At 45.8% G+C, this 14,982-nt stretch overlaps 1 protein-coding gene across 2 annotated transcripts in view; it reads right to left on the reverse strand.

Moving 5' to 3' along the window:
• Positions 1–14,982, reverse strand: part of Fli1 (Fli-1 proto-oncogene, ETS transcription factor) — a 118,726-nt gene that overhangs the window by 18,961 nt on the left and 84,783 nt on the right. For both annotated transcript variants that reach the window (XM_032910840.1, XM_032910841.1), the window contains exon 5: positions 11,221–11,286. In XM_032910840.1, coding sequence (XP_032766731.1) covers positions 11,221–11,286 — 66 coding nt within the window. The remainder of the gene's footprint in view (positions 1–11,220; positions 11,287–14,982) is intronic.

Raw genomic sequence — 14,982 nt, forward strand, 5'->3', positions numbered from 1 at the left:
GCCCTCTACCTTCACATGCTTTCAGGAATCCTGTTCCTTTATGAAAATGCACCAGGGCACATGCCTTCTCCATTAGCATCATTGGCATCGCAGGACACATACATGGGTACCTACTGCTGCCTTCATTTCTCCTGGAAGCCTCTAAGAACAGCAGCTCTGATATGCATAAAAGCAAAGACAGGCACAAGAAAGGCATGTCCATCTAAATGAGAACCTCCGAGTATCCAGGAATGGTCTGAGAGGAGTGGTGTCTCCTGGCCCAGAGACCTGAGGCAAGCTCTGTGGTGACAGAAAGGATGCTGGTGTAAACCAAGACGCTAAGGTTGTCATTAAGTGTGGGACCAAAGTATGGGCTCTTAAGGTGAAGGTGGAGCCATACTGTAGAAGCAATGGAAGCTGTCAATTCTAAGGACCCACCAGTCAGTGCTCCAAACCGGGCAAACTCCTTTATGGAGGGAGCTTAGATGAGGTAGCATCCTGGAAGGCCATGTTGATGCTCATCTCATCGAAGGGGAACATGACAACCTGATTTCTCACACCAGTGTCGGACTCTCACTCTTGTTTTTCAGATTAAGTTGATTGCAACACTTGGTAATGGTTTTCCTCAGTATAATATGTCTTTTACTGAAGCCCATTGTTTTTCATTTCTCTTGAGTGTTCAATTAAGCTCCAAAGGCATGTATCATTGTGTAAACTATAAAAAATATCTACAGAAAAATTGGTGAAACAAACTAATATGCCTCTGGAAATACAGGTAAAATTGAGAATTTTTGGACCATTGTAGGAATCAATGCAGTTATGTTTTTTTTTTTAACAGTTAGACAACACCAGCTTCCTGAAAGAAATGGGTCTTTTGGCATGCTGTGATGGTTAATAATGCCACTTGACAAGATGAAGGAGACAAACTTCTGGCCATGCCGGTGAAGAACTACCCTGATTAGATTACTTGAGATGGAAGTGGGCAACACCATTCCCTAGGCTTGGATCCTGTACTGGATTAAAAAGAGAAAGCCAGTGGAACAGAGCAGTCACTATTCTCTGTTTCCTAACTGGGGATGCAACATGACCAATTGCCTTAAACTTCTACCTCCAGGACTTCCCACCATAAGGAATCTTAAAATGTGAGCTTAGAGAAAAATCTTTCTTCCCCATGTTGCTTTTGTCAAGGCATTTCCCACCCTCAGCACCAGTAGTAATTAAGACATAGTTGGACAGAAATACAAAAGGAGATTTCAGAGTCTGTCTTCTACACTGGCTGGGAAGAAGACTGTGAGAACAGATTCTGCCCTGCTTCAAACCAGTGTGGTGATTTGGGCTTCTCATTATACAATGGGAATAATGATAGTACTAAACTAATAAGGTTTTGTGGCACAGAAAAATTCTTGCATGTCTAGGTATTTAATAAATATGTTATACAGGAAAAAAGATGGAAACAGGAAAGTTGAAGTGAAGAAGAAGAAGAAGAAGAAGAAGGAGGAGGAGGAGGAGGAGGAGGAGGAGGGAGAGGAGGAGGAAAAGGAGGAGGGAGGAGGAGGAGGAGAAGGAGGGGAGGAAGAGGAGGGGAGGAAGAGGAGGAGAAGAAGGAGGAGGAAAAAAAAGAAAGGAGGAGGAGGAAGAGGAAGGAGGAGAAGAGGAGGAGGAGAAGGAAGAGGAGGAGGAGGAGGAGGAGGAGGAGAACAACAACAACAACAACAGCAACAACCTTTTTTCCCCCAGAAGATCGCTTTTTCCTTGGTTCCCCTCTTCATGGCCACAGACTGAGAGGCCATGATTGAAGGGGAGTTTGGTTGATAAAATAGCATGTAGCACTTGGGCTACCAAGTCCTCAAGGATAGACTACCAGTCCCTAAGCATAGACATCTACACGTCGAGTCATTTTTCTTTGTTATTTTGGGATGAGACCCTTTACAGCTTCAGGGTGGATCACATCAAGTGGAACTGAGGGTGAGAGGAGAGGAGAGGAGAGAGTATACCCTGCAAATCCCACCAGAGGAAAAAGTCAGTTTCCTACTAGAAACGTCTTGGAGGGCTGGCTTACAATGACCTTTGGGGAGTGGGTTAAGGGCTACTTTTCATCTGCCCATCCAATGGTTTCTATCTCCAGTATGCTTTAGTCATTTGAGAGAGAAAAATGTCCTCTGGAATCTGTTCAATACTAAACGATACTAAATTGGAGAAACAGTGGGTACAAATAAAACACCACATAAAAGGGGCAGAGGAGACTAGAACCAGGTGAAGCCATGGGACAGAGATCTCTGAAGGGATGGTGGATCCCTGGGTATGGGCAGGGTAAGTATGGGGAGGCAGTCCAAACCTTGACATACTACATAGAGTTCCATTCACACTGGACGGCAGACCCAAGTGAGCAAATGTGTCCTAGTAGCAGAGCCGCGACAGCTCTGCCATGCACAGTTGTCCAGAAGATGCTGGGATAGAAACCTACATGGACTCTACAGCGTTGCATCAGATTTCAAGTATGAACACACCGGAAGGGGGGTGATTGCTGCATAGTCCCTCACAAGGCAATGTCAAATATCCAAAGGACCCAGCATGGTCTTGTTTCCAGGCCTGCGAAGTTCCTTTGAACCCTGAGGAGTCACCTCTCACAATGCCACTCTGTTCCTTGCAACCTACAGCTCAAGGTTGATGTGAGTCTGGATTCGAGAGGGATAGTGAGCTCGTGCTTATGCTGAGGACAGTGGTCAGTGAAGCAAGTGTGTGTGTGTGTGTGTGTGTGTGTGTGTGTGTGAGAGAGAGAGAGAGTGTGTATGAGTATGCATGAGTGTGTTTGTGTGTAAGTGTGTGTGTGTGAGTATGTATGAGTGTGTGTATGTGTAAGTGTGTGTGTGAGTATGTATGAGTGTGTGTATGTGTAAGTGTGTGTGTGAGTGTGTGTATGTGTGTGTGCATGTGTGTGTGTGTGTTTTCAAAGAAATCCTAATAAGAATACTGTGTACATACAGAACTCCAGGACAAAAGACCTCCTCCCCGTCTCCTCTCCCCCAACCCCCCAGAATGCACCTACTTCTCACCAGGTCGGGGAATAAGACTTCAAATCTTTTGCTCATTAGCCTGGAACAAATTTACACTTGTCTTAGTGAACATGCTAACTGTTTCCAGTAATTTTGAGAGACCGTGTGCTCGCTCGTCATTGTATGGCCACACGTGTGCAATAACAGAGCATGTAGCACACCCGTGGCAGGGAATAACAGTTCTTTTACTTAGAGAAAGGAAGGATAATGGTTACTTAGAAAGTGTCCCAGACAAGCTGTCAAATTGAATTCAGAAAGTTGGAGTCTGACTCCAGGGCCGGGCTGGCTGGCTGAACTCCCCTGAGATTGGGGTTTCCTGCCTGCCAGGGTTTAGAGACAACGATTCTTTGTTTCTAGTCTCTCAATCTCTCTCTCTCTCTCTCTCTCTCTCTCTCTCTCTCTCTGTCTCTTTTTCAAAAATAAGTACATAAAAACGAAAATTTTAAAAATCTAACACATCCTTGAAAGAGGGTCAGATAGGAAATAGATAACACATTAACTCTGGAATTAAAAACAAAAACTTTAGAAACAAAAACAAACTGGAGAGAGAGAAAGCCACTGCTTATCTATAATCACAAATCTTGCCTCTGGACCACAGAAATCGCTGAGAAACACACAACTGCACACTCTCATCCACACACCAGCACACACACAAAAGGAAACAAACAGACACAGACATAGGCAGACATACACAGAAAGACAGACAGATGCAGTCAGACAGACACACACAGAGCTCATTTCTATTCTGGTTTCTATACTCACCTAATCTTCCCCCCACCATAAACTCACAATGTGAATGTTGGGCCTCCCAAAAGCACATCACCCTCAGGCGCTCTACACGGATGAGGAGCGAAGACTTTCCACTCCACAGGCTGCTCTCCCATTCATACAAAATGTATCCATGTCTTTACCGTGACAGAAAAATTCCAAGCTATGTAAAAGAGCAAAGGCCAATGAAGCCCTCCCCGGGGCTCATTACTCTGCTGAACAATTAAAAGCCACGGCCAATCTCATTTCAACTCCACCCCCCAGAACCCTCGGCCTTAGTGTTCTGAGGCAGACTCCTGGCTCCTGCTTCTGGCACGGTATCTGAGCTTCTGATCTCACCATGAAGCACCTAAGCACATTGTCTCCACGGCTGAAGGCCTATGGGTAGGCTCCCTCCCTCGCACGTCACCCATTGTAACTGTGCTCACTTGTACATGGATTCATGTTTTTCAAAATACAACCCAGAACACGCATGGCCCCGTGTGATGGTACCTATACACACCCCCCTTCATTTCTACCCCACATCTAGCTTGTCCGGAGGACCCTCCCCATTTCACCATAACCTCTCAGATGGTATCATTCAGAACGCCGATGGAGAGGGTGTGTGCAGGGGGCTGCAGGAAGGCTTTCTGAGACGATGCTGTTCATCTGTGGGTGTGATTGGCACCCACTGGCTATCCCACTTTCAGGACTCACTTCTTTGGCTGGGCCCACACATTTTATGGCCTCTGAAAAAAATTTTTTTTTGTATAAAAGGTATCCAGTAGATATTTCCAGCCTTTGCTCTTCTTAACTTTCAGTCCCTTCCTTCCCCTTGAGATCATGACTAATGACTTTGCATTTATGAATGTGATTTCACGGCATTTCTTGACATTTCCCTGCACGGGTCTCTCCCTAGGAAGTCTTTGAGCAGCTTGGCTTCTCAGCGATAGTGGAGCATCCTGCACAGGGCTGCACTATCCCATCCGTTAGAGCACAACATCTTCACATTCTTAGCCTCTGGCAACCCTCAAACCTATTGGAATATTTCCCCAACAATAATGTTAATTACTATTATAATTTTGGTCATAAATCATAATAATGTACTCTTGTGAATATAATTTATCAAGCATTTTTGGCGGGTCAGACATCGTGCTGATTTACTAGGGCACAGCAATTATCCTCATTTTATACATGACGAAATGGAGTTCTGTGGCTTAATTGGAAATGTCTCCCACAGGCTTGAGTTTTGGATGCTCGCTGCCCAGTGGGTGGTACAATTTCATAGAACCTTCAGGAGACAGAGACGGCTCGGAGGAGGTGGATCACTAGGGTAGGCTCGTGACGAAGGCTATAGCTTAACCCTTGAATCTTGGTTCACCACCATGGGCTTGCCCACTACCAAATGTTCTCATCTCTGTCACTTCCTCCCTCTAGCACACTTTCTCCACCACGATGCGCCGAAGTCTCTCTGAAACCGCAGAGTATCTATCTTTCCCTGTCGACTTGTTTCTGTCAGGTATTGTGACAGCCACACAAATAATATACCGAGATAGGAAAAGCAAACCCTTGCCCCAAATCACACTGTCGCTTATAGGATGGAAGTTGAAAACATTTATTAGTGAATTTTTAATATATCGAGATTAAAATGTGGGAAGCACCCCAGCTTCCCCCAGGGGAGCCAAGCAAACCTATGCTGGGTAGAGTCTTACTCTGTCCCCAAATACAGGTAGCATCTAAGGAACACTGGGAGCTCCTGGCCTCATTTTCCTTCGCTGAAGAATGGGGACAAGAAGGTAGCAGACTTGCGATCTCATAGCGATGGCGGGCGGATAATGGATAATGGATGTAAAAATGTTTGGTCAGTAATAGATGCTACAAAAGAAGGGTTGCTATTCATGCTTGGCCCCTGTCCTTGGAATCCTTCAGAGGAGAGGCTCTCTTGAGCGCCATCCATAAATGCCAGTTGGGCACTCAGCAGATGTGACACTGTGGTGATTTAGTCCCTCTCTTTTCAATCCTTGGCGAGTAAGGAGACAGACTTTTATCCATCAGTCAAGGTAACTGTAGTGATGGATGGAGCTTCTGCAGGCCATCCGCCCTTGGCAGCTGGGGCAGTGGTTTTCAGTTTTCACATTCGGCCTCAAGCCTCAAAGGCTCTATAGGTGAGGGCTAGAAGCTCAGAGCTCCACCAGGCCTTGGCAGCTATGAGGGCCAGAAGTTAGTAAACAAGGCGCTCAATATCCTCGGCCTTTTGGAGAGCTAGAGGTATTTAGACAGATGCAGGATGAGGGCTAAGGGAGCGAGGCCCCAGGCGTGTGAGGTGCTCTGAAGATAGCTGTTTACTCTTGCCTGATGTGGGGCCAATGGGCACGTTGCAGAGGGCCCTGTGGCAGGAGCTGACCAGAAAACCCAACAGAAGCTGGGACCTTGGATCCACAACCCAGGATCTGCGATTGCACTCTGGATTGCAGGGTGTAGGACAGGGTAGAAGAGAGTAGGGTTAACCTGGGATCTAGAATGCTAGAGTGGAAAAGCCACTTAGCCTCTCGGGCTGGGCTTCAGGGCTCTCCCATAAACACCAGTTAGCCACAGCTGATCTTTGCTTAGAGAGCCAAATGAAGGCATGAAAGCAGGCGTTTCTAAAATGTGAGATGCTAAACTCATGCCTAGTTGTTAGTAACAGTAATAATGACATCATCGACAATGAGAGTCCTTCCACCCACCGATGCTTGCAATCAATATATCCACAGGTCTTTGTCTGGATGACCTGGGGGCAGGCAAGATCAGAAGGGGCCAGAAAGATCTGGAGCAGCCCTGAGATATGTTGGTTACTTTCCTTCAGAAGTATGAAGCAGTTCTTGTCAAAGTAGAACTTAAGAAAAAAAGTTCCTAAGACCCTATAGGTACCCAGTAGAGATTTAGAATCAAACCATACTGTTTTGGGTTTTAGCATCAATATTCGTTGTTATTTATGCATTTAAAATTCTTTAATAATGTTTACCATTTTAACTACTTTCACGTGTATAACTTAGTGGCATTCTGCACACTTGAACACAGTGCAATTGGCACCAGCTTCTGTCTTCTGCATTCTCTCTACCTCCCATCAACACAAAGTACTTCTCTCTGCCTGCAGCCTCTGGCAGCCTGCGCCCACTTCTATCCAGTGAGCTCCAGGGCTCCAGGTTGCTCTCTCTCCAGAGAGAGGAGTCATAGAGGACTTGTCCTTGGACGTCATTGTTTTACAAAGTGTACAAGGGTCTCTCTGTGCAGTTAAGGCCAACGGCTATGGCCCTGTAGAGGCTGTGTATGAATTTGTTTCTGGAAAGGGAACAGAGCTATAACTGGAGGCAGTGGTGAAAAACTACAGTGACAGAGAAAAATGTTGCGAAAATTCAAAGTTCTGCACCAAATGACACGTAGGGAAAGATAGCTAGAGGGAAAAGACTGTGTGTTTGAGGAGGAACCTTGGCAGTAAGGGCCATTAAATCATACGTATTTTAAAATATTTCAAATGTAGAGTGCCCGTAAATACTTTGAGAACTCAGAGTGAAGTTACTAAGCACATAGGCAACGTGGAACAACGAAGTCAAAGACACCCGCGTATCCATCACTTCACAAACGTAATAACTGAAGCTGGGTGTACTAAGCATGAAAATCCAGATCTGGACCCTTGGCAGCCATTAAAAGCCATATGCCGGCTACAGTGTGGCTCTCTAATCCCAAAGCTGAGAAGGTAGAGGTAGGAGGAATTCTGGAGCTCACTGGACAGTCAGCATAGCTGAATGGATGAGTTTCAGGCTCAGGGGAGAGCAACCTAGGGGAACATCTGACGTCACCGTATAGTCTCCACATGCATGTGCACAGATATGTGTGCACATCCACCAGCACACATGCACACACCCTCAACTATGTGCACACATATATAATCATTGTGTTGGTAATATTCAAACTCTTCCCACGAGCTGTATAGAAATATTGAATCAACTGCTGTCAATCACAGTATTCCTACTCTGCCTTAGAAGTTGTTCCAACTGCACCTGGTCCCCACCAACCCCTCATTCTCAGCAACCTTTCCACTCATACCCTTCCCAGACTCTGGGAATCTCTCTGATGACAGTGGCTGTAGTGAAAGGGGAACTTTCCTTACTATACTCTGAGGGGCTACAAACCATTCAGGGGTCACTTTCATGTTGTCCCACCTCTCTGTACAGAATGGAAAACATAACAGCCGATTCACATAATGGTGCAAAGCTCCAAAGCGAAGTATGTACCCATGTCCGATGCACTCCAAAATCCTATTATTGACAGCTAGGCTACTATGGGAGTGGTTGACAGTAACTGCTGTCTTGGTTAAGTACATTAAATTGGACAACTAACGGGCTGGAGAGACGGCTCAGTGGTTAAGAGCACTGACTGCTCTTCCCAAGGTCCTGAGTTCTATTCCCAGGAACCACATGGTGGCTCACAACCATCTGTAATGGGGTCTGATGCCCTCTTCTGGTGTGTCTGAAGACAGCTACAGTGTGCTCACATACATTTAAAAAAGTTTTGTTTTTTTTTTTAAATTGACAACTAAAGGTAGAAAATATTCAACGGTTCCAACTGGGTTCAGCTGAGACTCGCCACACATTTAAAGATCTGTAGAAATTGAGTTTTGAAATGCCATCTTATGCTCTACATACAAATAACCCTTAGATAGCTTCAGTCAGTTTTCAAGGAGGTAGGCAGGCTACAAAGGACGGTCATGCCATTCTGAACTCAAACAGCACTCTAGTTGATAAGTACCACGAAGATACACATTAGTAGACTTCAACTCCTCAGCTTCTTCCATTTGCGCCTGATGCCAGCCAGCACCTGCCCTTTGCAGAGCAGGGAGCAAAAGCACCCGTGGGCACACACCCAGCTCTGATTTGAGTACTGTGTTTGCCTCTTATTCAAACAGAGACATAGTCAAGGTGGCATTGATGTCGTCTATTTCTTTTTCCATTTAATATTAAAAGAAAATAAAGATAGCTATTAGGGAAGAAGAGAGGCAGAGAGGTGGGAAGAGGGTGAAAAGGGGGAGGAGTCTGTTAGCTTTGTGTTGCTAATGTACTTTTATTTTGTGGCAGGCTGGCTCCTTCAGCCAGACTACCTCAAAACGGGGAAGGCGGTCGCTTAAGTGGAGAGCTTTACTGGGAACAAAAGATGCACCTGCAAAAAAACCGGCTTAATCGTCTCTAGAGGCCAGGGCCGAGGCTGGGAGATAAATGCTCATCGCCACCTGATTGGGGGCAGCCGGTGCGTTTGCCTGGATGCTACAGTCAATTCATTTCAGAAGAGGGTTGCTACCCAGTAGGAGCTGGAGCAGCCTGAATGAGGCGGCAGCGAGACAAATGCACTCTCAACACAAAAGGGCCAGCGGAGGAGGGGCTCAGCCTGGCAGGTAGAGCAGAGGGCCAGGGCTGAGCTGGGCTCCTCAGCTGGAAGGAGTGGGTTAGCGACACATTTCAATGTCCGCAGGCCAGTTTCTCAACCTAAACCAGTATTTAAACCATAGCCCGTTAGTTCTGTCTCTCCAGAGTCTCTTTGGTTTATTCGGATGATACCAGCATGCTGTATGCTAAATCCTAATTCAGTAGTTCAAAACTTGCCTTTCCTTCCTGTTCTTCGTGTCCATCCTTCCTTCTTTCCTTTCTCTCCCTTCCTTCCTCACCCCTTTCTCCCTCTGTTTGGGGGCTCCTTTATCAGCCATCTCCTCAGAAGTGGATTGCTTTAACGTCAGTACTTGACCCTCCCTGGAAGAACCCTGCACCTGTCATGAGTCAGAGGACAGGGACCGGGCCCTGGCAAAGCCAGGGCCTGGACCTCAGTGCATTCATCATGAAAATATTCTCTGCTACAGACATGCCTAACACGATGGGACTGGAGATCATCAGACTGTAGAATGAGGATGCAGAGCTTCAATTCTCACACACACACAGTCATGCATCTGATTTGGGGAGATCAGAGGCCAAAGCAAGACTAGGTTGGGTGATTGTGTGTATGTATGTGTATATGTGTGTATGCAAATGTGTGTATGTGTATGTGTGCGTGTGTATATGAGTGTGTGTATGTGTGTATTTGTGTGTATGTGTGTGCTTGTGTGTGCATGTATGTATGTGTATGTGTTTGCTTATGTATGTGTGTGTGTATGTTTGTATATGTGAGTGTGTGTATGTGTGTATCTGTGTGTATATGTATGTGCTTGTATGTGTATGTATGTATGTGTATATGTGTGAGTGTGTATGCGAGTGTGTGCATGTGTGTATGTGTGTATATTTGTGTGTGCTTGTGTGTGTATATGTATGTATGTGTATGTGAGTGTGTGTATGTTGAATATATGTGTGTAGGTGTGTATGTATGTGTGTATGTATGTGTATGTGTGTATGTGTGTGTATGTGTGTATGCGAGTGTGTCTATGCGTGTATTTGTATGTGTATGCGTGTGCTTGTGTGTGTATGTGTGTATGTATGCATGTGTATGTGAGTGTATATGTGTATGTATGTGTGTATATGTGAGTGTGTATATGAGGGTGTGTTTGTGTGTGTGTTTGCATATGTATTGTGTGTTTGTGCGTGTATGTATGTGTATGTGTGTGTGCATGAGTGTGTGTATGTGTGTGTGTGTTTGCATATGTACCTGTGTGTTTACGTGTGTATGTATGTGTGTGTGTGTATGTGTGTGTGTTTGCATATGTACCTGTGTGTTTACGTGTGTATGTATATATGTGTGTGTATGTGTGTATATGCGAGTGTGTGTGCTGTTGGATCACACCCAGGGCCTTATACATACTGAGCAAGCACTCCACCAGCAAGCTTGAGCTTCAGCCCCTGCCAATGAAGATGCTGAGAAGTGTCGCTGCGGTGCTCACTAAAACCATTTTTTGAGACAATTTTCTTTCTTGCTGATCAAAACCAAATGATTTCAAATGAATTGTTTGACTAAACCAACCCAAACTAGACCAGGCCAACCTATCCTAGACCAAATCCTCAGACCACCACTTTAAACATGAATTGACAATGCTAATTTTTTCAGAAGACAATCCCCCAAACACAACTTTATGAGGTAGGCACACATTTTGTTATCCTCACGGGGAGAGCCCCCAAGTGTCAGCTTGGAAAGTTAGCCGATTCATTGTTCTCTAAGGGCAGTCCCCTTTCTTTGGGTGGGGGTGACTTTAATTTATATCCTTGTGATGCTTTTATGAGATGTTTCAAAGCCTCCCTTGTAGTTTTGAGACTAGTGGCAGAAAAAAGAAAAACATGTTTTTAGAAAAAAAATTGTTTTCATCTTGGGTGCTAGAAAAATAGTTTCCTCAGTAAGGAATTGGTGTGCAGATATGGCACCTCCCGCCTGCCTGAGGTGTGTGGACCTGTGAAAGTGGAGGGAACCTGGGCACATGAGGGGACAGACTCACCTTCCTTGACATTCAGTCGTGAGGACTGGTCTGTGTGGGAGGGTGTATTATAGGCCAGCAGTGAACCTGAAATGAGAGTAAAAACATAGAAACATCAGGCTTCTTCCGTCTAGATCTAGAATGTTCTCCAAAGGCCCGTGAGTTAAATCCAGGGTTCCCAGTACGTTAGAGTTAAGAAGTAGGGGGAACTTTAGAAATGGGGCCAGAGCAGGAGGCTGCTGATCCTAGAGTGGGCCATGGATTGTGGAAATGTCTCAGTATCAGGCTCCAGAGAAGCTACTTGGAGTGGACGACTGTTTTTCTGTTGCGATTGCATGTAAAACACATGTTCCTTTCTTTCCCCAAACTAGATTTGTCCTTTTGTTTAGACGGATCCCGAGAGTTTGTTTTGTAAATTGGAGGCATTTTTAGGATTCTTCTCATGATTCTCCTGGGGACATTTTTAAAAGCCTTCAAAAACTAGGGTTGGGATCTGCTCTTACAAAGGACACCATGAGCGTAACACATGTGTCTGAGGCTATGAAGCCTTTCTAAGCACAACTCTTCTCCCTGGGGCATGTGGCCAAGGGAACTGACTGAAGGCCAGGCTGGGAATGGCTTGTCAGTCATGCCTTTGTGTAGCCTCCAGTCAAGGAGGGGCTGGGAAGTAGAGTGGTGCCCCTCTTAGTAACGGACGCTCTGGTTGAGTATCCAGAGAAAACATGGGTCTTAGCAGGGCAGTCAAAGACACCTCCTGGGACATAAGGCTTTTGGCTTAGGTACCTATCTTTTCTAGCTCCCAGTAGTTACTAGATGACCAGGAGGTGACGAGTACCATTTAGGGACTGCTATATGCCAAAGTGCAGAGTATGTAGATTACATTTTCTAAGGGACACAGCCACCCAAACGCAACACGACAAATTCACTTTATTCTAAGCTATCAGACTTCAAAGTAACAAGTTCATTTGGGTATAGCTCCTGTGTTTACATGTACCTCCTCTACACTGGGCCAAAAGTAACCTCTATAGAACGTGGCTTCAATAAAACCAAGCTCGGACGGTGCGCTGCACAGACCCTGGCTTGTTTGAAATGTTCGGCAGAGGCTAGCACTTATCACGACTGCTTTCAGTTACACAGAATGGAAACCCTTTACACAGAGCTTGCGGGCACTGGCCTTGCTGGCTTGGAATTTCAGCTAGGAACGGGTCCTGCTGCAATGAGAAATAATCCTCCGTGACTGGACAGAGCCTCAGAAATGGAATCAAACGTTCCAAGAGAATACCCCAAACCTCTCAGGGGTAAGAGCAAGAATGTCTGTGCCTCAGTCCCAGGCATTTTCTCCCTCGGGCAGAACCTTGCTGCTAGAGCAAATAAAGAAAAATAATGGTCTCCAAGCAGCAAACCACTCCAGCCATTAATACAAAGTTAGACAGAGACGGAGCTCAGATAAACCACATTTATTAAATTTCCCCCCATGGTCAGAGTTCCTCTCTGGGCACACGTGAAGCCACAGGAAACTCCCAGAATGCCAAGAGAAAGGGTCGCTTGACCTCCCCAAAGCCTGCATGAAATACATATTTCATGGTAACCTAGGGGAGAGATTTTTGCCCCAAGACTGTCTTAGTTCAAGTTTCACAGGGGAGGGGCAACCTACATGGGCGTGGGGCTTGTTTCTCCCCAGAGGGACAAGTTTTCTTTTCAGTGCTTTTTATTTTACCAGGTCCTCAGGCTACTGAGGGTGCTCCTTGTGTAGTTTTTTTTTTTTTTAAACTTAAGCTAACTTGTCCTGTTATAGGGAAGTCCTTCCTGGAGTCTGATCTCCCCCTGGAGGTTTTGAGTTTCTTCTTCATGTTCTGAGGATCTGACCTAAGCAGTTCTATTGCTGCTGAGTCCTGAGGAGTTTCCTGACAGCGAGAGCCATAATTAGTGGCTAGATAGGGCAGCACTCTTGAACCATATTTGTGCTTATACACCACACACACACACACACACACACACACACACACACACACATACACACTACTATGTGTGCTCCTATACACACAGGAGTAGGTGCCCTTGCTCAGGACCTGTCTACCTTGTTTTTTTGTTTTTTGTTTTTCTGTTTTGGTTTTTTTTTTTTTTTTTTTGGTACAGAGTCTCTCTCTGGGACCTGAGTCAGCTGATAGGTGAGACTGGCTGGCCAGCAAGCTATACTTCTGCCATGCTAGGACAACTGAGACAAGTGTAAGCTACCACAACTGGATTTTTCACATGGGTTCTGGGGATCAAATTCAGGTCTTGTGCTAGTGAGCTTTCTTGACTAAGCCATCTCCCCATACTCCTAGACACTATCTCTCTTCCTTAGTCCTTGGAGGAGCCACCCAAAGTCATGCATATGCTATCCTCTTCCCACAGCTGAGATCAATCGACCTTTAAAGTCAAGGCTTACAATCACACAGCCAGGGGCCAGAACCAAGAGACAAGATCAAACTGACTGACTGCTTTATAAGGCCTGTCCTCAGTTCAGAAGCAGAAGCATCCTTTAGGTTAAATCAATACAGGCAAGATGGGTAAGAATGTGTGTATGTTTGCCAGCAATCCAGAGACTAAGGCAAGTTCCAACAGCCTGAGATTCATAGCGAGGTTGTCTCAGAAGTTATAAACAAACAAACAAATAGTAGGAGGGTATTAAAGGCAGAAGGGAAGAAGGAAGGAAGGAAGGGAGAGAGGGAGGGAGGGAGGGAGGGGCAGGGGAGGAGGAACAGAAATGGTGGTGGAAGGCAAGGGCAGGTGTCACGGGCACTAGCTGTACATTGTGATTTTTATAACTCCCTGTGTGTTATACCCTCATTTAAAGTGTTGTCTACTCAATTATGAGTGTGTGTGTGACGGGATACATTCGTGCGCACATATATGTGTCTGTTGATTTAAGACACATTTTTGCTCTAAAATGTAACTGCTGGCAGTGACCTGGTCTTCCAAGATAAGATCGTGAGGATAAGATTACTTTGTTTTCTCTTTTCTTTTACTCTTTTCTTTCTTTTTTTCTCCTTCTTTTCCTCCTCCTCTCCTTTTTTCTTTATTGAGAGAAATTCTCAGGTATCCCAGGCTAGCTTAACAGTCATTGCACAGCCCAGAATAATCATAAACGCCTGATACTCATGCTTCCCCCTCCCAAGTGCTAGCGATCACAGCACACAGCAGTTTCTAGGGCGTCCAGGGTCAAATCCAGAGTGTCCTGCCTACTAGGCAAGAGCTCTACCAGCTGAGTTACATCCTCAGCCCAGCAAGGTCCTTTTCCGTTTTGAGTCCGTCCTAAGCTCTGTTTCTGGATCTGAAAGGAGTTAGAAAGGGGAAGGTAGGGTGGGGCCTTGCAGATGGGAAGCCCCAAGCTTTCTTCAGCTCTGCAGTCTCTAACTTGCTTTTCAGATGGGACACCTGGAGCAGTGTAGACAAGTGCCAGAGCCTTTGTCTCCAGCTCCCTTCACGTTACCATAGAACCCAGCAGCATCTACTCCAACCCAGCCCCAGCCAGCCGGTCAACTCCTAGCTCATTTTCTCTGTGCTACAGACAGCCCTAGCCCTGAATGCACACTGGGGAGGGAAGTAAGGCTCTATGCACTAAACAACAGGCCAGCTAAACTACTGAGTCTGAGGCCACTGGGCACTTTATCTTAGTGGAACCCTGCGCTCCTTTCCTGGCCAGACCCAGATGGAAAGTTTAACACTTCCTCAGCTCCATGACTGGGCCATCACCTTTGCCCGGCCCTCTGAGGTTGCAGGTGGGAATACCACAGAATG

Source organism: Rattus rattus, chromosome 8 (assembly GCF_011064425.1).
Source record: "Rattus rattus isolate New Zealand chromosome 8, Rrattus_CSIRO_v1, whole genome shotgun sequence".
NCBI lineage: Eukaryota > Metazoa > Chordata > Mammalia > Rodentia > Muridae > Rattus > Rattus rattus.